The 27,917-nt window shown below is 39.7% G+C and overlaps 1 protein-coding gene across 2 annotated transcripts in view; it reads left to right on the forward strand.

The window, feature by feature from the left end:
* Nucleotides 1-27,917, forward strand: part of DYM (dymeclin) — a 227,020-nt gene that overhangs the window by 92,069 nt on the left and 107,034 nt on the right. For both annotated transcript variants that reach the window (XM_059833367.1, XM_059833368.1), the window contains exons 11-13: nt 6,242-6,367; nt 18,257-18,370; nt 19,696-19,790. In XM_059833367.1, coding sequence (XP_059689350.1) covers nt 6,242-6,367; nt 18,257-18,370; nt 19,696-19,790 — 335 coding nt within the window. The remainder of the gene's footprint in view (nt 1-6,241; nt 6,368-18,256; nt 18,371-19,695; nt 19,791-27,917) is intronic.

Below are 27,917 nucleotides of genomic sequence, written 5' to 3' on the forward strand. Positions count from 1 at the left end.
ACTGATAAAGCTACCAGGCTGTCTTTGATTCCCTCTTTCTCAGTGCCGCTGTTAGTCTGACCCGGGTCAAACTCGCTCGGGTGTATGGTGTAAAGAAACTGCTAGCAGATACCGTTCTATTCGTTATTTTATTTTTCTTATTTAGATATTCAGGCCAAAAGGTTACACAAGCTTACTGTGTGCGTACAGGGATAGAAGTTAACAAAATGAGCTGTAACTTGACTAATACGCCAAACGTCGTACAGGGTTGACCTGAGGCTGAAACTCCTCAAGGAGTAGCTGGCAGATTTTATAGAAATGCAACTGTAGGGACTTTTTAGCTGCTTTAAATAGGATTGTGGTTAATGGCCAATATAACAGACACCTGGTACAGTTTTTGGAGGTTATAAATTAGCTTATGCTCCCCACTACGTTTGGTAATGTCACAAACCACTTTAACAAATCTTACTTATTAAAAAGCATTCCTTTAATAAGATAATGGCTGTCTAGGGGAATTGGTAACGGAATAGAGAACCCTTTCCATTTTAATACTTGAAATCTTGCCAGATAATTAGATCCCTTGCCTGTTCGATGGCAGATATGGAAGGAGTTTGGTCTCGGTCCAAGTTCTAGCAGATGTATTGCTAAAATCAGAGTTGATAGACACCACTGTTGGCAAACTTGGGTGAGATGGTTGATACTGAATTGATTCAAGGCTGAACTCCTGTGTAGTCTGTTACAGATTATCTAGGTGAGGGCTGAGGCATTTTCAATGAATTCCGTGAACAAATGGTCATATTTAATTTTCTGGGCTGTTAGTAAGTGATATGTTTCACAGCTGCTAAAGGTATCAATTTGCTTTATCTTTAGAGAAATACAGGTTAGGTGTGTGCATCGTTTTATAGTTACGATGTCTGCTGCATTGTAAAACTTCCAGAAAAAGCATGAGGTGCGTGTGTCAAAACAACTCCAGATGCAGGTACTCAGGTGCTATGCAATGTGGGATACTTTCATATAGTATCACCTGTCTTTCCTCCCCCTCAAAAAAAAAAAAACCACCAATATCAGAAAATCCCAGAATCACAGAAATAATCAGCAACATTAAACACTTTGTGGGAAGAGCTGAGAAAATTGAGAAAAGCATCACTGAAAAGTCAATGGCATGTTTGATTATTTTTTTAATACCAAAATTTGACACTGTCTGCTCTCATTTTATTCTTTATGCATACTGTTTCTTTTTGTTATCACTGCTGACACATTACTGGCATCTTTGTCATATCCTCTGGCTTTTAGCGGGCTGGTAGGTAAGGATGAGCAGCAGCCAACTGAGAAGAGCAGTTTTAATCGCTTAGTAACGCAGGCTGAGCCAGACGCAGAAAGGATTGGGGGTGGGAGGGTTAACGGACCAAGAAATCACGGTCTACTAATTACAGCCCTGTGGTGAAAAAGGTTAATTCAGTCTTGGGCTTGTCAACGAGACGAAGGGGCAGGAGTAACGGAGCTGATTATTTCCTTCCCTATATGGCAACTGCAAGAGTGGTGCTAACACGCTGCATGCTATTCTGGTGGTGTACTACCATATTTCAGAAAATATTTACAGGCTAGTGAAAAATGGAGAGAGGGTAGAGAAACTTTTTTTTTTTGCTTTAAAATTAACAACAAAACTGTGAGAGGCTTAGAAAGCTTAACTCGGCTCAATTGGTCGGAAAAGAGCTTGAGAAGCATCAGGATGCGTACGTGCCTTCACAAGGGAAAAGCCTTGAACAGAAAGGACTCTCCGCTTGCAGAGAGAGGCGTGATAAGAACTAAAACCTGGAGGTTGAATCCCACAACTTAGAGATATGGGAAGAAAACAGTTAAGGTAATTAATGCAGAGGCAGAACAGTGCTCTCTATGGATATCTTTGAACGAGAGTGGATGACTTTTTGAAGGAATATGGCATAAGTTAGTGGCCTCTTCATACAGAGGCAGTTGGGTGAAGTATAAGGGTCTGTGCTACATGAGAAGTCAGCTCAGCGCTCATCTTAAACTTTTTGGGGTTTTGCAGGTTGTTCGTGTTTCACTGCACTCAGCACATCGCATTTGCTGTGTTTTTAATAACTTCCCAGTTTTGGTGCCCAGGAAGCATCACTAGCAGATGTTCAGTGACATTTCCTAAGGGTTTTTGAAATGTGTCTTTGCTCTTTTGTAACTTTAGTTTAATTTGTAAATTGATTCAGTGTGGTTTTGTTAACTGCTGTAATAGATGATATCTCAGCTTGCTTCCTCATTCGTGTATGACTCTACCTCTGTCAGTTATATATAAATACCTTCTCTTCTGGTGTGCTTTATAATGCTTCATCGTTAGTGAGGCAGCACATCTTTTTTGCTCTTATAGTAAGTCTGCTTGGTGGAATGAATAGGATGTTTGTGTGTCTTCCGTAACTTATAGCGTGTCACTTAGTATAATTTTATAAAATAATTGGGTTAAATATCTAATGCTGTTAGGGACGTTCACACCTGGAATTTGGCTGTCTTACTGAAAGTACTTGCAAGGACTCTCCAGGAATTGGTGGGACTGGTGAAATAGGGGTCAGTTAGCAGATTTTTTTATAAGCATAGTGCCGTGGTCTGTGGATGGGAAAAGGTTGAGCCTTTTTCTGTTTGTAAGAGCAGTTAACACCCATATAGCAGGTAAAAATGCCTCTGCTTATAAGAAGTAAGCTATTCCTACTGAATATGTTTGCTCTGGCTTCTGCACTGTGCAGCACTGCTGCATGCTGTAGATTTTGTTGCTGCTCAACATGACTGGACTGAAATAATGTATATGATGATGTATTTATATCAACTCGTGGTACAGCAGTATTTTTTCCTGTGGCCTAAAATTGGCTTAAGCAGGTTACTCACATGGCTATGCGGTCTTGTATTTTGTTGTATACTACAGACAAGCTATTTTAAAACTCTGTGCTGGGGAAACTGTTCCTGACCTTGGACTGAATATAGCACCTGCAATTTTCAGTGTCTGTTTTTGCCTGCCCCTTGTTTTGGGGATTAAAAGTAACTTTTTAATAGTGGCTGTATCTTGCCAGATAAAAGCGCCTGCTGATGGAGGAGTGTTAGTAGTAGTCTATTAATGGTAGTTTAATGCCTGTGAATAAAAGGGCCAGCAATACAAGAAGTTATCGGCTTCTCACTACGTGGCTGGACGATGCCAGTGCGTAAGAAGATAGATATAAAAGTTTTAATGTATGTGTGTAACATAAAAGGGTAGAAATGCATTTTGGTTACAATTCTAGATAAATAAATAAGAGTTAGGCTATAAGACTGAATTAAAACTTTAATTATATTAAAAATTAAGTGGTGGCTTATCAAATAGTTTTTCTTCTGAGAACAGTAATACTTTTCCTAAAGCTGTGTTGTACCTCAGCAATCATAGAATCACAGAATCGTTTAGGTATGAAAAGACCTTTAAGATCATCAAGTCCAACCATAAACCTAACCCTGCCAAGTCCACCACTAAGCCACGTCCCTGAGCGCCTCATCCACACGTCTTTTAAATACCTCCAGTGATGGTGACTCCACCACCTCCCTGGGCAGCCTCTTCCAGTGTCTGACAGCCCTTTCAGTGAAGAAGTTTTTCCTAATATCCAGCCTAAAACTCCCCTGGCGTGACTTGAGGCCGTTTCCTCTTGTCCTGTCACTTGTCACTTGGGAGAAGAGACCAACACCCACCTCACCACAACCCCCTTTCAGGCAGTCGTAGAGAGCGATGAGGTCTCCCCTCAGCCTCCTCTTCTCCAGACTGAACAACCCCAGCTCCCTCAGCCGCTCCTCATCAGACTTGTGCTCCAGACCCCTCACCAGCTTCGTCGCCCTTCTCTGGACACGCTCCAGCACCTCAATGTCCTTCTTGGAGTGAGGGGCCCAAAACTGAACACAGGATTCGAGGTGCGGCCTCACCAGCGCCGAGTACAGGGGCACGATCCCCTCCCTGCTCCTGCTGCCACACCATTTCTGATACAGGCCAGGATGCCGTTGGCCTTCTTGGCCACCTGGGCACACTGCTGGCTCATATTCCGCTGGCTGTCGACCAACACCCCCAGGTCCTTTTCTGCCGGGCAGCTTAGTATACAATGTATATCAGTATACAAAGGAAAAAAATGTTTGAAGGAGGAAGGGTTATAGAAACTGTATGAATTGATTCAGTTTTCATCTGGAAATGGCAGGTAGAGAGAGTGAAGTTGCCATTTGCCTCCTTGAGTTTTTGGTCTGGTATGTAGATGGAGAGAAGTCTGAAAGCGGAGTGGAAGGGAAAGCATGGCCAGGGGAGTGGAGGTGGGAAGAGGAGGTTTCAAAAGCTTTTGAGGTGTATTTGGGGCAGGAGGACTGAATGCAGTGATCTAGAGATCAGAGTGAGAGTGACTTCAGTAGCTACTCTGAACCTTCAGTTAAGAATACTTTCACGTATCGGCTCATATGGAAATGTCTATAATGTCTTGACGTCAGAATTAAGGTACCCTTTTTTAATGTAGCTTGTAGCAATACAAGGACTTGGAGCACTTAAGGAACATGAATGCACTTTTTCAACGGCAGTTTGACCTAATATTAATGCGGACAGACAGAGGAGACATGTTGGGCCGTTGTGAAGGAATACACGGGTATTTGGGAGCTGTCTTAAAAACTTGGGAGTTGTTCCACTGGTTACCTTCAGAAAGGCTTTTGTTGTTCTCCCTGCAAAGTCAAGTTGTAAATGCAATTCTTTGGTAGTTTTATATTGCTACCTGCTCTATGCAGCTTAACATAACGCTTGGACTTGGAAATTACTTTCAACTTATGCAAGGCAAAGCTACGTACAATATAAATATTGGAGATGGAAATAATTTAAACAGAGGACTAATGCAGTGATGATTGTCTCCCTTTTCCCCCATCCAAGGAAAAGGACTAATGTGTTTTGCTATACCCTAAGTAGATATTCTAGGAAAACTTGGTCTTTACTCTCAAGACCTGTATTCACAAAACACGAAGACCTCAGCTCCAGTTTTAACGGAGGAAAGATGTTTGCAATGAGGAAACATTTTTTTCCTTCTGCTTTTGTTGTGGTATTGTCTTGACCCTGGCCGAAGCATCTGTCAAAAGGTTTTGTGGCCTGCAGCATTTACATCAATCTCATTGGTTTTAATAGAAACTGTTGTGTGTTTTAATAAGTTCCAACTGTTTTGGGACTGGTTGATGGTAAGAGAACATTCTGGTAACTTCAGAGGCTTGTGAAGCACTCGGTGTCCTGGCCACTCACCAGAATAGGTTTCACATGATTCATCCTGCTGCACTGTGCCTGTTTTGAAAAACAGCAAGTCTTTAGGTGTCTAGAAGCTTCTTGGAACGAATTTTGCATCTCATCCACTATCTTGGAACTGGGAGTTTTCTCCAGTTCCTTTTTCCAGCGTATTTTGCAATTTAGGCTTATTTCTGCAGCCCGGGGAAGCCACGTTGTACTGAGCCAGTGGAAAGCTAATTTTCAGTTGGTAGAGAGACAACGTTTGCATCTGGATTAACTTTAGACTAGCATTCAGGTATGCTTGCTGTTGCAATGAAATCTCATTTTCATTATTATTGCAAGACTTTGGCTTAAGCTGTTCATCCTGGTGGAAATGTTGCAAGACCTTGGGCTGAACTCTCATCATAATGTCAGTTCTCTTTGGCTGCATATTATCTAGAATTGGAAAAACAGGCCTTTTCTAGTCTTAACCCAACCCCAACTGGTTCTTTTCTGGGATTATCTCCACACACCAAAATGGCATTTGAGTTTCAGGTCTCAAAATGCCTCTGTGCACCTCAGCTCCAGTATGCTTGGATGTATTTGATGAGGAAAGTTCTTTCAGACCAGGCTCGTGGTAGCACAAATGGTTAGAAACAATTGTTTTCCTGCTTGAACTGGTGAAAATCTTGTTTAACAATTTTATTTTCCCATAGTCTAGAGGGGAACTAATGCTTTCGGAGCCTATGGTAACTGGTATGGCTGGAAATCTCATTTATTAGGAATTGAAATTCCATGTCTGACCACAAGAAAGAATTTGTTTAGACTCTCTTGTGGAGACAGAATAAAACAGATGGAAGGTGTTTGAACACTGCACGTCACTATTTAGGGGTGGTTATTTCAAGAGGGAGAAATTGCTATGATATTCCTAAGGGCAGGGTGATACACGGGAGGTTTAGAGTCTCCTCTGTTTATTGTCTGAGGTATTTGAAAGACTAAACTAATACACAGATTTTTCCTTCCCTAAAGGTTCTGCCAATTCTTGAAATTCTCTATCACGTCGAAGAAAGGAATTCCCACCATGTTTACATGGCTCTTATCATTTTGCTGATCCTTACAGAGGATGATGGCTTCAACCGTTCCATTCATGAAGTGGTGAGTTGTTGTTTTGGTAAATAATTCTTCCGCTCGAAAAATCATTTAAATATTTATTTTTATAAACGTGCATCTGTATATCTGTTTCTTCAGCAGAGGCTGTATGTGTTCATCCGAATTTGATGGCATATACGTATTTCTTTCGTAAGGACTAGTAACCTGAAGTTAGAAGAGTCATTTCAAAACTTTCCCATGTGAAGATAACAAATGCGCTCCCTCTCGTAGAGGAGATGCTGCATATACCTCTTTTTCTGTCTTTTCTGTCTTTTTTTGGTGTTTCCTGTTACAAATTAACGTAGTAATAGCCAGGCAGGCTTCCTCAAAGACGCTGAATGTTTGCCATGGGAGTGGAGGGGCTAAAAGAGAGAGGAAAACAGAAAACCTTTTTTATTTCTCTTGAAAAACTTTGCTTAACCAGTTTGATGTAGCTGAGAGGAGATTTTAGTTGGAGTTTTATTTTCCAGGCTGAATGTTACTTCCTTACTTGGCATTTCTTTTTCTGTCTTTCTGCTAGATTAGTATCTATTTTACGTTTTCCGTATAATATGATCCAAATTTTGGCTAGCTTTGATGGGCCTTGACCATCTGTGCTGGAGAATACCTCGGACAATTATGTTCTAGTTTCCTAGCTTCTAAAGCTACAATAATGCAGAAGATACCCATACTGATTCTATTTCGTTTTTTGACTGGGACATGGAAACTGTCTTTCGGGGTTATGTGAAATGAATGAAATGCAAAAAGCTGGAAGCAGGTCTCAAGGTATCTAAACAGAAGTCTTCTCCCAGGTAAATTTCCAGCCTGTTTTGGAGGGAATGGGAATTTTTTTCGTGGTGCCAAGTGGTAGAGGCTTAAAGTATTGACTCTCTGAAACTTGAGGTTATTTCCTATAGCTCTGTATGTAGAAAGCAAGAAGAGATTATATGCAGTTTCCTGGGAGTACCCTTTAGGAGGCAGCGGAGCACCTATAGTAACCATGCAGATGACTGAAACAACATTTTCCTGAAGCTTTCTTCTGCCTCACCTTCATGTGCCTTGAACCTATCCGTACGCAATGTACGTGTACATGTGTGATGTGTATTTTTGGGTTCCATATCACTAAATTATTTAACTTCCCTCATAAATTGAGCTTGTTGAGGGTTAGAGTACAGCAGACAAGGTTTCACTCCTGCCTCAGTCTCTTCTCCCATCGTTCTTCATTCATTTTAAAGGCTTTACACATGGTCTTTCAATTCCTTATGGGATAAATAAAAATGGAAGCTTTCCCTAGAATTGTTAATGAGGATCCAGCTGTGGAATGAAAACATAAATCAAGTTTTCTTGTCCAGTTTATTCTTGCCTTTGCAGCTAACCCTGCCAATATCATTGTAGTGTTTTCTGTGCAACGTGGATATTAGTGTACTACTTCCATTTTCATAAAAACAAAACCAAACCTAAACCCCACCTTGTTCCTTTTGCCCTGCACTGATTTTCTCAGTCCTGCCTTTGCCTCTTCCATCTTCTTCTCAATTTAATCTTTGATTTTTAATTTAGACTTTCACAAAATGCTCCTTTCTTTTACTCTGTGCTGTGTTTTCCTACTCCATAGATTCTCGTGTGAAGCATCCATTCATTAATAGCGTTACGTGGCCAGAGATTTGCTGGTTTTGCTTCTTAACTAGATAGTGAGAGGTGGCTGTGAAGTGCCTGAGCCTGCAGGCTTGTCTATGTGAACTCCTCCTGTCAGCGCTACTGCAGAAAAAGCTGTGAAAATGGAAACTTCTACCATCAAAAGCCCGTGGAGTGCTATGACGCCGCAGAGGATAGATGTTGGAATAACCTTAATTCTTCCTCCGTTCCTTACTATTCTCTCTTACCCTTTTCTCCATTCTCCGATGGATGGGGCATGTTCCTTGCCAAAGACGAGAGCAAACTTGGAGGCAAAGCAGAATGCTTTTCCACCCTTGCAGTGCTTTTCTTACTGAATTTAAAGGCTTTTTCTTGCCCCATGCTCTTAATCTTGGCGTCCCATGGTTGGATTGGAGAAAGAGTTTTCCCCTTGTTCACAACTTCACCTGTGCATTCCGAAAGTCACCTAAATAAACTACGATACAGGCAAGAGAGTTGATGACTGTGATACCGACTCTTACATATTCCTTACAGAAAGGATTCCTGATCTATAGAAAAACCACTTTCTGTTATACTTCAAAAAAGTATATATGATATTACCTTCTTGATCTGCTTTATCTATGCCATTCATGAACTTCAAAAAGGGATGTGGATGTCAAAATACAAATGTGAGCATCGCATCTTATCTTGTGACCTGTTGGGAAATGGGTATATGGATAGTGGGTTCCTACAGATCCTGTGATGGGGAATAAGTGTGGTTAGTGCCCCACTTTGTGGAAAAAGGATTCAAAATCATACTGATAAATAGCTTCCCCTCACCATCTTTTTGAATGATTTAAATGGATGTTTCCAGGTATGAATGACCAAGTTACTATTCAAAAACTACAGTAAGAAATTAGTCTCATACTTTCTTAAATATTAACTCCACATCTCCTAAAGGCTGAGAGGGTATTCTAGGGCAGGAAAATGAATGGAGTCAGGAAAGCTGTGTAGGTATTTCTGTAAAATGTGAACGCCTTGTGTCAGTTACACAACTGGAGTGAAACTCTTAGGCACTGCAAATATTTATCAAATTTCAGCAATTACAGCAGGGGTTTTTTTTTCCCCATCACTTGGGTGAAGCATGAAGGAAAGATGATTTGATGTATTTTAGATCAACCTGTTTTTCTCTCTGCTGCTGTGTATCCTGTGTACTGTTCTTATAAGATGCATGACTGTACAGTCCATTTATGGGCTATTTTCCTTTGTGGTATTTAACCCACATTTATTTATTGATTTTTAAGATTAATTTTAGCAAGCACAGTTTTATAAATCTTGTGATTATACCGACTGGTAAAGAGCTCAGGAAACCACAGAAACTTTCTGACTGCTGAAGCATTTTTTTGTTTAAAATGAACATGGTCTTAACTGCCTGGAAAATATGATCAAAACCATAGGTCCTGTTCCTGCAGTTGGCTTAATGCATTTAGGTCCCTGTAACCACGTAGAGCTCAATTTCTTCCACTAATAATAACAACAACAACAGAGTAAAGGACTAAATGCAAGAATTCCCTAAAGGGGATAAGTATTGGTGATTTTTCTTCTCTGATTTATGAAACTGTAAATAAAATGACATCAGATGTCAAAATAACATCCTATAATACTTTATGTAGCAGTAACCTATAATATTACTATAGTACTTTACGTTGTAGTAAACAGACTGTGAATCACAATTTAACTGTGTTTATTTTTATTGCGTTAAGAAATCTTACAAGCAAAGCTGTGGGAAACTGAGAATCTCAGGGCTCGGTATATATAGAACTGAGTTCCTGTTCTCTGCATCTGCAGTTCTTGCACCCTGAGTTGTAGGTGTCCAGGAGCCTGGTGTTAAAAAGAGTAATTAATCAAAACCTTTTAATTTATTTTTTTTTAATTATACTTGCAAGACCACCCCAGGTCTGAGCTTCTTGTTTTTCTTTTTTCCCTTTTTAATATTACCTACAAACCAATGAGATTGTTCAAATTGTGGCACTGATTTCAGGTAGGTGATTTGGAAGTTTAAGATACTTTCATGTTTCATGCCTTTGAAACCTAAAACCATGGAAGGCATGGTGGTGGTTGCTGTTGTTTTTTAAAGAGGCGTTTCGTGGCCTGCCTGCTACGGTTGCTTTCTTCAGTATGGGGGAGAGGAGAGTAGAGGTGACAGGGACTGGTATGTAATGTTTTAACTTTGAATTTTAGGGTTTTTTCTTAAGAGTAGTGGACTTTTCCAAGGCATAATTGTCTCAGTGAATGTCATTTTCCCGGGTTGGTGTTCTTAAAGTTTCACTGAGAACCATTGGCCGTTTCTGGAGTGAGACTAGGGTATGAACATGTCTTGACCATGGTTACCCCTGTCAATGTGTTCTTTAACAAGCTCTGGTAACTTCATTTTTTGCATTAGGCATTTGAAATTTGGCACAGGTAGCCTTTGTATTAGGGCTCTGCTGCTGAGAGTCTGACTAAATTTGACCAGATTTTAAATCTCTGGGGGAAGGGGAGCAGTCAGTGTCCATCTGCACAGCAGATACGTAGCTGGAGGTGGCCACGGTAATGGAATATTCTCATTTTGCTGCTCCCAGAGCCAGCTGGGCTCTTTGCGTCCTCCCCTGCTCAGGGAGAACGTATCAGTTGAGATAACGTAGGGACAAGCTGGAGCTTGTGGAAGGGCTTCTTGCAGCTCCTGTGGGATGGGACTGTGCACCCGGTGATGCTTCTGTTGCTGCTTGGCAGTGGTAGAAGCCACATAAAGTCATAGAATCGTTTAGGTCAGAAAAGACCTTTAAGATCATCGAGACCAACCGTAAATTGCGAAGTCCACCATTAAACCATGTCCCTGAGCACCACGTCTACACTTCTGAAGAAAGCGTATAGGAACAGGAGCCTGCCGTGACAACGGTTAGGAGAAATTGGAAGGAGGCTGTGGCTGAGTGGGCAAGGAACATGGGATGGGTGCAGTGGGGGGCAGAGAGATGAATTAAACAGGAAACAGGTAAGATTTGGGATTGCTGAGCAAAGAAATGAGAAAAGAGGCAGGGTAGGAGCAGAGTGACAAAATGCTGGCGAAGGTGAAGTCAGACTTCTTTTCGATGAGAGACTGGAATGAGCAAGGTGTGGGTGGGGGAAGCGGAAGCTGGAAGGAGAAAGATCTGAGAAGGAATGGGGTCTGGGAGGGCTGGGAATGAGCTACAGGGAGGGAAAATGGGCAGGATGAAGGCTTGTGCATAGCACAGGGAGCCATAGGTGGATGAGAAGGATGTGATTGGAGACGATGGAGGGCTCAAGGTCCTGCTTGAGGTTATCGAACTTGTTCCAGTCCCGTTCCTCTTGTCCCGTGGGGACAGCCCTTTGTGAGAGAGCACATGACGGGACCTGCGACTCCTGAGTTGCATCAGAGTGTGAATCAAGGGACTTCGGCTTTGGTTGGTAAAGTACAGGGATGTGCCCCACCAAATAACACCAAAGGAGGTGGGAAGAAGCATGGGCCTCATTTTGTTTGTGGGAGGAGGTTGCTTTGCTATTTTGCTCGTAAATGAGAGACTATAAAAAACAGCTTATTAGAGATTGAATCAGTAAGTTGATCTTTTGTTGGGGTAAGCGTATTTTGTCTCAGAGGGGGAAAACAACCTCAACCCTTGGGTATCGTTTTAGGGCAGATTGAGTGAAATTCTTTCTTTTCAATAAGCATCTGGAAATACGTCCTTTCATGTACTATTGCTTTGAGTTTACATTGTGTGTCATGTCAAAAGAACTAGTATTTCATACTATCCGTTTTCATAGTTGTATTTTGTTTTAAGAGTATGTTAAATTTTCAATAATCTAAGCATTCAGAAATCAGGAAATGAAATACGCAACCACAACTTGACCCTGTTATGCGTTACACAGCGTAACCATTACTTAGTGATCATAGACGATTCTTCAAATAACAGTATATTTTTCTTCCGGAAGGTTCGAGTGCTCAGCTTGAGATATTTTTCGTTGACAAAAGTGGTTAATTTAATTCTTTATATAAAATATTCTTTTGAAAACAGGTATATTCCCATAGTCATAAATAAGCTGGTTTTAAGAAATCACAAACAATTAATTGCAACCAGAGTGACTGTCTACACTTGTTTTGGCATTTTGCAGTTGTGAAATAACCCACTAACTTGCTGTTTCTGATCATAGGTTTATGCTTAGCAGCCTCGAGATGATCAAGTTCTCCTCTAGCAGAGTATCTTCTTGCTGTGAAGTTCGTATGTGTCATCCACTAATTACACAACTAACAGCTCTTTAACTTTTCAGTTGCCTGTTTTGTGAAAATACATGTGGATTTTTCTTTGCCTTTCAGATTATTCCTGTTAATCATCTCTGTTGTCCTTGTTTACTGAAACTCCTTGGATGACTTGCTTTCATTTATACCATCATCACTTTGTCTTAAAATAGTATTAGTGACTTGTTATAACCAGAAATTATACCTGTTTCCGCATCCGCTCACAGCCTGCTATATGTGGAAACCTTTCTTGTAGTGATTTCACGTTTCCTATTTGTTCCTCAGCCTTGACCATTCTTCCCGTTAAATACCTCACAAGCCTTTCCCTCTTCCCCGTATTCTGACTTTTCTATCCTTTCAGCAAAAGTTGTTTACCAGAAATTGTCACACTTGAGCCTGTTGCTGGGGATGTTTGTCACCTCAGCCAGCACCGCGCTGCTGTTAAACGGTGGTTTTCCCGTCTATAGGTTATAGTCCTTGGCTTCACTTTAGCTCCCTTGTGGGAAATAGGAAGGTGCTGACAAAAAGTCAGGTACTAGAGGTAGCATGTGATAACAGAGATACATTTTAATTTTTTTTTATTATTTTAATGATCTGAACTTTTATTTTGCCTCTTCATATATGGTACAGAAGTCATTTCTGCATCAGCTTAGCGACTAACGTGCATTTCCTGAGCCTACCAAATATGTCTTCAGTGGCTCTGTCTTTTTTTTGTTTTAGAATATCTAGTCTGTAACGACATTTGGGATGTACCTCTTGTTGCATAGGCCTTTTTATGCATGATTTTCAAAGCATAAATGGGTAAGAATCCTTTTAGGAAGTTCATCAAAAAAACACCAAGATCTTTCAGCATAGGCAAATGCAATCTTCTCTGAAATACCTCATGAAAGAGAGATTTTCAGGTGTGCTAGGAATAAAGTGACGGAGGAGAGAGTTTGATGAATCCTAATTAAGATGCTATTTCAAATGTCTCTTGTGCTGTGAAAGAGCTTCAAGAGACAGAGGGTTAAGGTGAGAATGAGGGTGGGAGGTAAATGAAAGAAATGTGTGTGCACATGGAATTTGCAGAGCCTGGAAGATTTTAAAAATGTTAAAAAAAAAAAAAAGGGTGTTTTAAAGACAGTACTAATAAAGTATTACCCTTGTCTAGAATAAGCTCCATAGGATTCTTTTTTTTCCACTTGGGTTTTGCTTTATAATCTATTGACTAAGAGTTTTGATAAAATGTACATGTAATTATGTCTTGACTATTAAGTATTACTTACGGTAGGATCCTACACAATACTAAGGGAAATATGTCCCCCAGCGCTTTGTGTTAAATACTACTGATTTTTGTCAGCAATACTCCTATCACAAATGCTGGGAAAAGCCACAGTACCCGTCGCAGAGCTTGGGGTGCTCTGCGGTGGAGTACTCGAAAAGCAAGCGCCTCGATGGGTGGCCTGGCCAGCCGGGCACTTAGGGGGACATCAAGCTGGGGGTAGCCGAGAAAATCAGGTATGTGAAGGTGGTGGCTGCTTTTCTGCCCCAAAGGAGGAGTCCTGTGAGAATGCTTCCTTTAAAAAATTGTATTTTTTTTTTCCTTTGAATTCTGCTGGTTTGATGTTTCAGATTAATCACACGTGTGATTATTTGTCATGACTGCAAATTTTGCTGAGAGAGGAGCCGTTGGATGTGTTTCTCAAAGGTCTTCGTTGTCATTGTGCTGTGTAGGATAGGTCTTACTTTGCTTTGTGTTTGGAGCTGATAAAAATGCTTTTAAAGGCGTGAGTGGGAGTATGGTGTGGAAGAGAGGGAGGACTTGATTCCAACTGATAATGAAAAGAAACCCTTGAAGGAAAGAGAGCCTGTGACATAGGTGTTTGGGATTTAAGGGCAAAAGTTGATGGATAAAACGAAGCAGAATTATATGTCGGTTACAGGGCTTTTTGAGTATGTATTTCAGAGTAGGTGACAAAACAATTTGTAGTCTAACCTCTCCATTCTCAACACTAATACAACTTGCATTACTGCAGCGTTTGAGTACCTGCTGGGTCCTCAAAACAGCGTAGTGCTTAAGATCTTTGACGCTTCACAGATTGTAGTATAAATCATTTGCTTAGTTTATGGGGCTTTGTGGGAGGCATGCACTCTGTGTACGTGTCTTAAACTTACTGCAGAAATTCAGGCTGTGGACTAGAAAAGAAATTCAGCAATAGGCGTGCTGTAAAATACATCAAACTGCCTTGCTACAACTCATATTTGGAAGGATTGGTCAACGGAGGTCCGTTGGCTGATTATTTTGGTGATATTCCAAATCCAGCTACAGGGAGTACAGGGAAAATTCAGTACCAAAGTGGATTGATGGAAGAGAAACAAAGATAAGGAAGATAATTAGAAAGGGAGAATTAAGAACTTCATAGTTAAGTATTCTTTTTTTAATACAACTTTTAATTTTCGCTTCAAAGAAACGTGTTCTACTTAAAAACAAGTTGTCATCTGCTATGACAACTGTGCTGTTAACATTCTTATAGGACTCACAGAATCATTAAGGTCGGAAAAGACCTGTAAGATCATCAAGTCCAACCATCAACCAACCCCACCATGCCCACTAAACCATGTCCCGCAGTGCCACGTCCACACGTTCCTTGAACACCTCCAGTGATGGTGACTCCACCACCTCCCTGGGCAGCCTCTTCCAGTGCTTCACCACTCTCTCAGCTAAGAAATTTTTCCTAATGTCCAGCCTGAACCACCCCTGGCGCAACTTGAGGCCATTTCCTCTTGTTCTGTCACTAGTTACATGGGAGAAGAGACCAGCACCCACCTCTCTGCAACCCCCTTTCAGGTCATTGTAGGTAGTTGACTCCTATATAGCCTACTTGTATTCCACTGCATGAAAACTATCATGTATTAAATATTTCAAAAATCAACAACTTTGAACTGTGCGTAAATCATATCAGCACATACATTGGGTTTGTTACTTTTGAGTGGTTGAAGATGATCAGTAACCAACTATTTTCACTAGCGTTAGGGTTTCATTTAATTGCTTTTTTTCATGTAGAAACTGATTATAATTATCAGGTTAGGCACTGGATCTTCAGTATACTTTTGGACACAGTTATATTAATTAAAATACTTTGACGTGCTAAGTCAATTAGTCCCGTAGCTTCTGATAAAGACATTGATTGGAAATGCGACTGCTTTAGGGAGAAGGAGGTTTTAATGTAGGGAAAATCCCTTTTAAATAAGGTCTTCTGGCAATTCTGGGTTTTGATCACAATGGAATTAAAGAATAAGGTATACATATAAAAAGGATTGTTAAGTACAGTATATTACGCTTCAGCTATGGTTTTGTTGCTTATTAAAGAGCTTGCTCATTGATATAGAGATACTTGTAGATGGCGAGTCTGTCTAGCAATTTTTGGTGGTGATTCAGGAGTCAGTACAATTTTGATCTCTATAGATAGAGACATTAGGATATTCATGGCAGATCATTGTTTTGACTACAGCTGCAGAGTTTGATTTTTAAAAGGCTTTGATTTGCCACCTGAAAAATTTAAAAGAAACAAAAATACAAGGTTTTGTTGCATGGTGACCCAAAATAACAACAAATAAAAGTAAAAGAAATAATTAAAAAAAAAGAATATGATCCAGCTAACAAATGTAAATCTTAAGGGAGGGGGAGTGCTTATGATGGTCAAGTAGGTTATCACAAATAGTAGCGGGTTTAAACTGGTAAATATGGTAAACTAAAAACCAGGTGGAAAAAATTCCTAGTATTGAGATGTGTGAGCTCTGGAATAACCTACCTAGTGGAAGGTTGATTGCTTGAGTCATGTAAAACAGGATTAAACAAAGATTTTTTTTTTAATTATTTTTTTAATGGTTTTTTTTTAGTGTAGGCTCTAAAGACCAATGCTGTTTTGGCAATAGGATGGGATAACTTGTTTCTTTCCAATTCCAATACAATTCTATGAATCATAGTATCCATAATAGTGTTAAAACAAAGCAAAGTGGTATTTAAATGTGTTCAGTGTGTGTAATGCTGTGGGGAAACAAAAACCAGCTTTGATGGCTGATGATACGGGTTTCAAAGTTCATACAGTCTTTTCTGTTTGTAAACTCAAGTATGTCCTTTCTTCACCTCAGCTGTAAACACCTTTACCTTTTTCTGTTCCTTCTCAAAATATAGTAACCTGCCAATGTACAAATGGAATATAAAAGTAGCTCATAAAGTTTTTCACAGATCCAGGCTCTGGGCTGAATGGAAGAAGCTGCGTTAGTAAAATACCTCTTGGTGTCTCCGCTTTTCTTCTTAAATCTGGGTGAAGAGAAGACGACTGCTTAACATACTGCCTTTGAGCTGAACAGTGTGCGTGACCATAACTACTGATCCCCTTAAATATTTAACGTACATAATTTCAAATGACGAATTTACAGCTGTGGAACCTAAAAATTTGGGGTGACCTTTTTGGATTCCAGTTCTGTGCTCTTTTAGTGATTAGCAACCAAGTGACTACATCATTTGTGGTATGAGGCTTTAGATTCTGAAGGCACTATCTCCAAGTGCTGGTTTCTTAAATATTTCAGAATTTCACTAAATTAATCTATACATATGATTTTAATTTTGCTTTCCAGATACCCCTTCTTTTTCACAAATATAATTATGGTTCTTTCCAGCAGAGTTTATATGAATATGTGTGTCTCAGGCAGAAGGAGTAAATGGTATAAAATCAGCAGCAGCTTGGCATAGTTCCCAGCATTGCCTTTCCCTTTGTCTTCTGCAAGTCATTCAGTGGCCAACTCTCTATCTCCTCGTAGGAAATCGGTTGCTACTTCTCCACCCTCTCTCTTACAGAAAGAAGAGGTTTTGCTGAGCGAGCTTGTTAGTGGGAGGAAGAGGGAATTCTAAGAGTAGAAATGATGTAAAATGAAGGGCGACAATTCTTTTCTGTCATCCAAAGGAGAGGCGGAAAGAAGGAATAGAGTCCAAAGTGTTTTTACGTAACTTTTTGAGAGAATAGATTAACTAATAAAGTTGGTCGGTGAGGTTGTTGATGAGGTTTGGATTTTTTAAGATGTCTGTATTATATTCATTGAGCACAAAGTTTCAATGAAACGTACTTAATATATCAAAGACGAAGTTATACAGCAATAGCTTTCTGTGGAATAGTCCTTGTTAAACAAATTTTTGTTTTGACCCAAAATAACCCTGAATTTATAGAGGATCTCCTCCATGTTTTTAGGGCAGTTGCTGTTGACTCATTTTTACCAGTCCTTTAAGGCAGAGGGTTTTGTGCGTATGTTTGCTATATCGTTCCAGGTTGGTCGACTGAGTACTTTAAGAGGAAAGAGTGGATGGATTCTCCTTCTGCAATAAACTCAGAAATGGTGGTAAACCTGATCCACCCTGATAGTGGAGAGCACTGAAAGATATCAAGCTCTTAACATAGCTGATGACTTTCTCTAACCTGTTAAGGGAAGAGACATCACCTCTGGCAAGAGAAAGGCTTCAGTGTGAAGTCAACAGTTAACCTGTTGATCTGCCCGGCGTCCTTCAGCATGTGCGCTCTTGCCGATCAGTCAGAGCTCATACGTGCTGCCTCTTGCCCAACTTGTAATGAGGGAAAATGGGAAGGAATTGGCAACATTGTTCAGGTGGCTAGGGTGGAACTGGAGACTTTTTAAAGCGTAAAGGGTAAGATCAAAAAGAATACAGGAGCGTGGTGGCACAGGGCATAGAAATTAGGGGATTGCCAAATTTAATCACCTTTCTACACTTAGTGTGTCTCCACATGACTTAAGATAAAGTTGATGAGATCCACTGGGTGATAATACTGCAGAGGTCTGGTTTGTTGGTTTTTTCTTTCAAATTTTTTTCTGTTCTTGCTTTAGAATACAATAGATTTTGATCACATTTGAGGCTGGAAGCTAATTTACCTATCTTAAGGAATGTGAGAGTCCAGATAACTTTCGACGTTCTTATTCAGACCTAGGTGCTGAAGACCTTTGTTCTTTTTTTTTTTTTTCAGATATTGAAAAATATCACTTGGTATGCTGAGCGTGTCTTAACAGAGATCTCGCTTGGGAGTCTCCTGATACTAGTTGTGATAAGAACCATCCAGTACAACATGACACGGACAAGGGTAAGAGTTACATGTAATGCTTACGCACATAGTGTGCGTTTCTAACTTCAACAGCATGAATTCAAACAGGGTGTGGGATTTTCTTCATTCTGTTGCAACCAGTTGGCATCTGAATTTACAGGAGGGAAGGAATGGGAAGATCAGCCGTATTAACTAAGCACAATTTTAAGTGGTTCTGAACTTGTAACACCACCTCTGTATTATCGTTCAATTCATTGAGTAGGTTTCTCTAAAGCCCATGATTCAGGCACCGAGCTGCTCATCTTCAGATGAGAAGGAAAAGTTCCTTGGGTTGATGAGAAGAAATGATTCCTTATAGGAATCGGTAGTTTGTACCTATTCAGTTACTCAGAAGTGGGAATTTCGGCTCTATTTATTGTTAGTGTTTTTATGAAGTAGGACAGTGACCGGGCCAGAAAACCTTTTTGAGCTCTAGCAAAGCAAGACTGCTTCAACTTCATAGCCTCGTATCAAATTGTTTGGTTTTGTGCATTTTTTCAAGCATACAATTCTATACCTTATCTCAAATGTGTAAGCGTGGTATCATGCACTTTTGAATATTTCAAACAATTAAAGGCACAGAAGTTTTTACATGAGAAAGTAACAAAAACTATTTAAATATATTTTAAATAGGAAAACTTAAGGGTTTCACTTTTATCATCAAAAGAATTGGAAGAAACAAGGACATTCTTGGCATGTATTTGTAGGATTTGGAATTTGTTACGTTATGTAAATGCCTGTTTTAGACTTGAATAGGGAAAATAAATCCCTGTTGGACTGGATAAGCGGACAAGTTTGGTTCTGTGAAAAGCCTCGACTTTGATAGGGCCATCGTTTAAATGCTCCTCTGGTCAAATGCTTTCAGGGATGCTAACAAGGGGACCAGAACTCTCAAGTATCGTATGGTTATAGTTGTGGGAAATATAGAAGCCTTTGAAAGACTTAATAGGGACATGAGTTATGAAGCAGAAAATTTTAGGATAAGACTACAAAAAGGAGAGAGAGGAAGGGAGGGGAGGAGAATGTCTTTTGGTATGTTACATCAATGATGTCCTTGTAAATCAACATTGCTAAAGGTATGAAGACATACACACTCTGAAATCTGTATGAAACAATCACTCTTTTATAAGCCTTATATTTTAAGAAAACATATTTAAAACATCACCAAGAATATACACTTTGCATTTCTGCTATATGCTTTTGACCATGTCCTTTAAAGCAACATATATTACTCAGTCTCTTGAATGATTCCTGCAATAAGTGTCAGTGTATATAAAAAAGGACAGTTTGATGTGGTGGTTTTTTTTTTTTCTTCTTTCTGACAGGACAAATACCTTCACACAAATTGTCTGGCAGCCTTAGCAAATATGTCAGCCCAGTTCCGCTCACTTCATCAGTATGCTGCTCAGAGGATCATCAGGTAAATATACAACTTCAGAAAGAGACTTCTTTTGAAACTTGTCTTTGCTGAAACTCAGGAGTAGAGAAACTTGAATTTTATATGCCTTAATAGGTAATGATGAACTAAATAGCTGAAATGATAACTGAATAACTAAATAATCCCAGAATAAATCTTGCTTTATACTTGAAATAGTGCTGAATGTACAAAAAATATTAGTTTCTCTGTCTGAGAAACTTCTGACTTTTCTCTTAACAGAACAGCTCAGTAGCTGCTTTCAAACCGGAAGGTTTTCAGGGGTTGGCGTGAATTATCCTTTTTTTAGTCATGTATCATGTTGTTATAAAAACACACTGAGTGGTGGTTCTCAAATACTATGCAGACTGGATTTTGAACTTGTTTTACTTCTTCCTGCATATTTGGCAAAAGATCTACTTGTTAGATGAGACATAATGCAATGATCATTTTGTGACGGGGCCCTGAAAATATGGGCAATAAAACCTACTCCCATGCTTTTCAAGTGATGAGGTTTATTAGCCTGTATAGTAATGAATAGTCAATATCTGCTCTACTTCTAAAACAGGGCCATAACTTTAAAGAAGTAGATCTTGAAGTTGGTCCTTTCTATTTTGTATCTGTGCTGCAGACCACTTTGTAAAGGCAGGTAATCATGCGTCAGGCATCCTTCTCATCTTGGCAGCCAGCCCTGCTCCACGCTCCAAGGGAAACTGGGAAGGTCCTTATTAATGCGATCTGGAATAAACTGTTACAGTGCTTGTCAAGTACAGACAGTGTGCCAAAAAGAAGTAAATGATAATTGCGTGCCTCTACACTTTTTAACGGACTGGGTTCACAGGAAATATGTCTTGTTCTTAAGCCACTGCTCTTTCGGATTTAGTTCTCCCCAGGCCCCTTCTCTTTCGGAAATGGTTGGTTGTTGCTTAACACTGATGTATGCGGAAAGGAGGCAGTAAGCGTGAATGGCAGAAAACAGGGAAAAAAAAATTTTCACATTGAAATTGTCTGTCAAATTATCTATCTTTTATTGTGTGAAGGACTAACAAAGCCACAACTTGAAATGTGCCAAATAGAAGGAGACACCTTAGAGCAAACACATAGCATTGACATATTCAAAATTCTCAGTTCTCCCGAAGATGTAAGCTCTTAGTAGCTACAGTTGGTTGGTTTCTATATGGCTTTTACCGGAGAGACTTCACATGGGATCTGAGCTGGGTGGTATTACAAATAATAACCAAACAATACCCAACGAACTGTAGTGTGGTGGGATAGCAGTCTGAGAAGGATGCTGGTTATCCCAGCCGCTGGGTGCCGGCAGGGTTGGAGCTGTGTTTTTATAGTTGGAAATAACAGAAGGATAGGTACAGAAAATGGACATACTCATCAACTGAAGAAGCAAAACAAAAAGGCAGTATGATACATACTATATCATATATAATATGATATGTTTGCATAGTCCAAAGATAATCCACGCTGTTATTTTTATGCTTCTGCTTGTTGTAGCCAGACACTCCTTATTAGTATAGTGTAGAAATTGTAATGAAGGAGGTGAATTCAAATTTAAAACAGAACCAGAAAAACAAGAGGAGGGTTAGGGATAGATGATCATCTTCTTCAGGTAGAAAACTGTACATCTGGACAATAGGCAAAAATGGCCACCAAGACTGGGATTTAATTTGTCACTACGATCATGATTGCATATAAATCGAAAGACCCTACTATAAAAATGTATTAAAATCTGTTGTAAAACATCCTGTGGGGCGAGGACGTGGGCAGGCTGGAAGGAAGAGGCAGTTCCAGGCGCAACCTGTCTCCCGTAAGACTTTACTGCTAGTTTGGTAACGTTTTCTTCTCAGGAGCTTTACAGCCTTGGGTTCCCTGGCAGGCTTATGCACTGCAAAAGAAGTATTTTAGCCTGGTTTCCTCTCAAGATACACAGTTTTGTTACAAAATCTCAGTTATCAAGAAAAGCAATAGGAATAAATACTTAATGAACACACCTATTTCATAAGAGATTGATGTTTTGAGGCATACATTGTCCTTTTGTTTTCCTACCTTATGAAGTCTGTTAGCCACTCTTATTAAATTTAGCCAGCACTGGTGGACTCAGCTTGCTCCATGATGCCAAAGCAGAATATTTGCATTTATATTCCTTTTCTGGTTCTACCATCAGAGTGCAAGCATCTCTGAGAGAATAAACCACAGTACCCATAATGAAAAAGTGTTTTCTGTGAAGGAAGAGCCTAAAAAGAAGATGGTACTGTATATTGCATAAAGTGTTTTAGGGTATAGGTTTTTAAATTAAGTAGCTGTGAAACACTTAACTTAAAATCTGCTTAGCAACACAACTGAATAGACGGTCATAATTTAAGCCTCACCAGATGCTCTAATGATTCCTTCCTTAATGTGAGAAGTAATTCCATTTCCATGCAGGCTTTTTCCTAATCCTATTCTGAGCAGAGACTGCCAATTGTTTTAAATTCTGAAGAGTATTTTCTATGAAAGAATTAGCTGAGAATATTCAATATAGTGTACTTAAGAGCTCAGTAAAATACAACTTCATAATGTTGGGTAATTTGTATCACGTTCCAGCAAGCATGAAAATTGACAGATTTGTATAAATCTATCAGAGGCAGCTGCTGGAACTAAAAATAGGTGTCATAGATGTTTTATAGTAAGATCCAGGGCAGTATTTGTTTAATGTTGGATATCCTCTGTTGTAGACTGCCCTAACTTTGAGACCCTTCCCTTCTCTGTCCGCTGTTTCCACTGGCTCGTTTTTAATTACACAGAGCTATTTTATCAGCATAGTGCCAAGGCTGATATTGCGCTGCGCTGTCTCTGGTATTTGTGGCGTGCTGACATTTGTAGTATCTTTAAATTATATTGGTAGGCTATTCTAAAAAAATGAAATGTGTGTTGATGTCATTATTGTCACACATGACTACCAGAGGTGGCTGTATGGTCTCTAAGCAGCAAAGCACAACGAGGTGGAGCATCACATACCTGCAATGAGGGTAGGTTTTTCCTTTGCTTGGTTTTTATTCTCCAAGTACCGTTACCAAAAAGTAAAGCTGTGCACCTAACTGGCATATTAGTGCAGGTATTTGATTTGTCATTTAATACTGCAAGTCAGTTGACATTAATTCCTTTAACCTGGTTGGAAACGGCTTTCATGATATTCAGCTTTTCTACAGCTAGCCTGCCTGCTCTAGCATCTGAGACACGCTTGGAAATGAAGAGGAGAGTCTTTCCCTGAACAGCTGTATTCTGACACCTCATCACCATGTCATTCTAATAAAAATCAGTGACAAGAAGACTGATTACTTAAGGCAAATGCTTTTTCTATAGCTTCATACATTGCAGTGTTGTTTTCTAAGCAGGCGTATACCACTAGAGGTTGCCATACACCTCACTAATTAGACATGCACATTTAACGTTAAATGGCTTTATGGGGCTAGAAACACTATCAGTTTTCCTTTTTTTCTACACTGTCACCACAGCCATTAACATGCAGGGCTGTGTGAGCCGCTAAGACCACTTTATTAGTTCCACTTCTCTCCAATAGATGATTTAAGGCACTTAAGTATCATAAAGATGGCATGTAATTATATCAATGTCATGTCTTGTTCATTTCTTTGGCTGTTGTAGAGAGTTCAGTGGGTTTCAAGGAACGACAAGAAGAAGGAGGTTTCTGTCATCCTTCTGATGCTCATAGGATTCAAGTGGAATTAGGAAAAAAGGTGTGCTTAAAAGGGATACAGATCAGAGACTTTAACTTGGCCGTGCTATAGGGTGCAGTATGTTGTACTTGAGCGTCATCGTAGCCCTGCTATACCCGTTATGAGAGTTAATCGTTAGACGTACAGCCGGCCGTACTGATTCGGTTGCTGTCTGGAAGAAGCAGAGATAATAACCCTACTTCTCACTGGTCAGCCAGCCTTGAAGCTGATGGCAATGAGTGCTGTAGGATATCCTGGAGCATGATGCTGGCCACTGGAGTAGCTCTGTGTTGGGTTTTTTCTTTTTTTTTGAATAGAGTTGTAAGTACTGTGCTTAAATATCCATGCCTCAGTAGTAAAGGATGACTGCATCGCTGTGGTTCCCCAAGTCTGCCTTCTGTCATCTGAGAAGAGGCTGAAACCCTTCTTTTCTTTGCACTCTTCAACTGAGCCTTCATAGTTTTGTAGAATCAATTATGTTTTGTAAGCTACCAAGAAAAATTCCCATCCATTCTGATATGTGCTGCTATATTTGAGAAGCTTCACCTCCCCAGCCAAGCCATGTGCTTTACCGTTTCCTGTTAGTAATTTAATTTTTCTGCTACGGTTTCCTCTTATAGGAGTCTGATGGGAATTTCTTGAGTAAAATTATTTATGCCAGTTCTTTGAGTGCATGATGTTGCTTTAAACTGCGCCTTCTAGGCTCAGTTTAAGGTTATGCTGGATTAAAAATTGTCTTTAAGTTGTAATGTGTGAGTTTGTGTAGAAACGTTGTATTGCTACTGCAATGTATTTGTTAATTAAGTACTTAACAGCTGCAAGTAGCTTTGATCAGCAAATTTCATGCTGGATGAGGGGGAAAAAAAGCTTAGTGTAGTTAATGCTACAAAGAGTGAAAAATACATATGACATGAGGACGAAACGCTTTTCTCGTAACTGGTCTTTTAACTTGACTTTTTCCTAAGGTGCTCTCTGAATTTTGGTAATAGATGCATATAGCTGTGTATTTTATAGTCCCGCATATGAAACCGTGTAGCTAGTTGATTAAAATATGGAGTACTGTGCCTCCAGAATCCAATGATTTCCAGTTTATCATCTGCTTTTTCAGTGATGGCCCTAATTGCTCTAAGTAAAATTGTCAGAGTACTGTAGAACTTCTGTGATTAAAACAGTAACTCCAGGTTAAAATGTGAATTGTAAAAACATTTGCCATGAAATTTCTCTTCTATTTTAGCGCACAGTTTTTAATCGTTTAAATGCGTGCCTTGTGCTTGGGTACGGGTATAATTCTTGAGCGCTTGGGTTTGCAGAAATGAAGACTACTTCATTTGCAGAACAGAGTTCACTGCTTATCCAAGAATGGGATTTGCTTAAAATATAAATATCTGCTGGGTTTGTGAACGTGAATTTCGGTTAGTTCACAGTGTCCCTTAATAATATGGCTAAATTTCTTCTTGCAATGTTTTTCTTTATCAGTCGTCTTTATAGAATTGCACATGTTTGTAACGTCCCCCATGTTATTTGATGGAGTGGATGACATTTTATTTTTCCTGACTATACTTTCTCCCTACTTTTTTATAGGCTGTAAGTAATTGGATTAATTGGTCATATTGTTAATTTTCATACTGTATTGTCCTTAAAAGAAGAAAGTGTATCACTTGCTTCTGCTTTCCCCTAGAATATGTCAGTTGTTGCTTTTATAAATTAGGGATAAGGAGGAAACTAATCAAATTGTTCACATGTCGCTGTGTTTGGCGAAGTGGTGATGACTCTAACACACACATGTCAATTAGGTCTGGTAGCATGGCCTTTTTTTTCCTGGCCTGTGAGTATTTAGAATATTTTTCATTTATTTTATATGTGTTGGTGAAGTGTTTTTAAACACATATAAGTGAGCTCACTTAAGCTAGCTTAACTCCTTGAAACTGAGAGCCAGAAGAAGAGCCGAGGTTAAGAAACAGATTTACATCCTTGGCTTGTAAGTCTGAAATCGTACGTGCTTTCATTTATAGCAGTCTTTTGAAATTGTCAGTGTTAAGGCTCTGTTCGGGTCTGCACTCGGAGCTTTCAGTTTTTCGGGCTTTGGGGGAAGTTGAAGGCTCTCCCTACTTCACAAGCTTGATTTCTGAAGCCAAAAAAGTAATATCAGAACAGTTTTGGGTCTGTCATCAGTTCCTTAGAGGTAAGTTGTATTAATGTGGGGTTTAGGGTTGGGACTGTGAGGTTTTTTCTTTTTTTTCTTTTGTTTTAACTCCAATCCTAAACTTTCTTCAAAAAGTATTTGTGTGTCTAGAGCAGAAGGCATTTGGAGTTGGCCAGGCGTTTGCTTGTTCAAATGGTCCAATATGTGTGTTCAGCAAAGAAGAAAAAGGTTTATGCAGCAGACGTGTGTGATCTGACCTGCTTATTAGGGGCCGCGTTCAACTGAAAACTCTGAAATTGTTAGTGTGCGAACGTGGTGAAATTACGATTTACCAATTGCTTAATACAATTTTTTTTTAACAGTGACAATAACGAGGTGAAATTGCTGGCTCGAAACTCATTAGGCTGCTCACATAGGAAGATAAACAAATTTCTCTCCCGCATGGCTTTACACTCAGTGAGCATTCTGCTTTTCCTGCCTTTTTTTTGCCTTTGATGTCCACGGTGCTTTCGGGAAGCTCTTTAACATATAGCTTCCTCTTTCGCTGGAGAATAGCGATGGGACAGTTGGTACAGAAAACTAGTGAAATCGAGTTACCCAAATCAAAAGCATTTCTCAAGGAGAAAAACTTGAAAAAACAGCCGGGTGTTGCATGAATGCTTCAAAGCTGTTTGGTTTCTAATTTAATTCTCATTTGAAAACTTAAGTATAGGAACAGAAGAGTTGCTTCCCACACAGGAATGGTGATTTTTAAGTGGTAAAATCTTAGCTGAGTAGGCTTTTCAAACTTTAAATGAGACGTGTAAATTGAGCAGAATAAATTGGGTGGGTAGGGTATGCGATACTTCTGTTGAACTCATCTTTCTGGCTTCTTTATTACGGCAGGGGAATGAATGGTGATAAATTAGAGCCATTTTTCAGATTGAAAAATTCCTAAAGTTGTTCCAAATTTAACAGTTGGAACCCTTTGACCCTATGAAACCTATTTTTATCCAGTCTGACTTCAGAAACGACAGCTTTCAGTTTTCAGTAATCAAAAAGCAACATAGGATGAGGCACTTAGGGACGTGGCTTGGTGGTGGACTTGGCAGTGTTCGGTTTACGGTTGGACTCGATGATCTTAAGGGTCTTTTCCAACCTAAATGATTCTATGATAATACTAGTAAGATGTCAGTGATAGATTTATAGCATCATAGCTAACCTATGCCTTTGTTAACACATAACATGAAAAGTAGTTCTTACTTCCTTTATTACTTCTCTTTTGGTACTGTTGTAACAAGGGATTTCCGTTGCCTAGAGCCGCGGGGCTCTGAGGATGCTTTGAAACGTGCAGGTTTGCATCATACTGCGCGCACTGGGAGCCTGGCCTTCGGTAGCAGCTTTTTAATGCCACCGTAAGAACCATCGATAGACAAGTCTTTTGTATTCTGGGTTCAAATCTTAATTGGACCATTAAATTAAAGCTCAATTTACTGATCTCTTAATCGTAATAGAGGAGTCTCCATAATAGCAAACCCTAGAGAAAAGAGGCTGCTTCTGCTCTTGCACAAGTGTACATCAAGGGACTTTGCAAGTCAAATTATACAGTAATAAAAGATCAAGCTCCGAAGGGGGTTCTTGGCATTAATGTCCTGTGGCCAGAGCTGTTAAATCCTGAACCCTCTGAGCATCAGCTTGCCTCTTCCTTTTTTATAACCAAAAGGAAAGAGAAAAGGATTTGAGGGTAATGAACAGCTTCACTAAAAATTACGTCGTGAAATATATAGTGATAATATAGCAATATGTAAACTCGGCAGATACTGGGAGGGGCACAGTCACACATCCCTGGTTTCTGATAGTGAAATGTAAATATCTCTGGTCTGAGCTGTTCAAGAATAATAAGTAACTTTTTTCCTCCTCTTTTGCATCACATGTGGATTGTAGTTGTGCTAGAAGGAAATTACCTTAACGAAAGTTATCGCAGCAGCACGACTATTTTAGAAGTTTTCTAAACAAGAGGGGGTTTTTTATCTTCAGGCGGCTTATGTCAGGTTTCACTGGCGGTGCTCGTGGTGCAGGCCACGGGTGTGCAGAATGCCCTGCAGCCCTGGTCTCTAATTCGGTACTTTGGGGGGACCTGTCGGTACAAACAGTGGCTTTCAGTAATTCCTGTCCCCGAATATTTTCAGGCAGACATCATGTCACTGAAATAAACAGGGAAGAAGCATCCTTCTGTGGATTCGACTTTGAGTGATTTATCTGCAACTCAACCAGCTTGTTTGATTG

This window comes from Gavia stellata, chromosome Z (assembly GCF_030936135.1).
Source record: "Gavia stellata isolate bGavSte3 chromosome Z, bGavSte3.hap2, whole genome shotgun sequence".
In the NCBI taxonomy this organism is placed as follows: domain Eukaryota; kingdom Metazoa; phylum Chordata; class Aves; order Gaviiformes; family Gaviidae; genus Gavia; species Gavia stellata.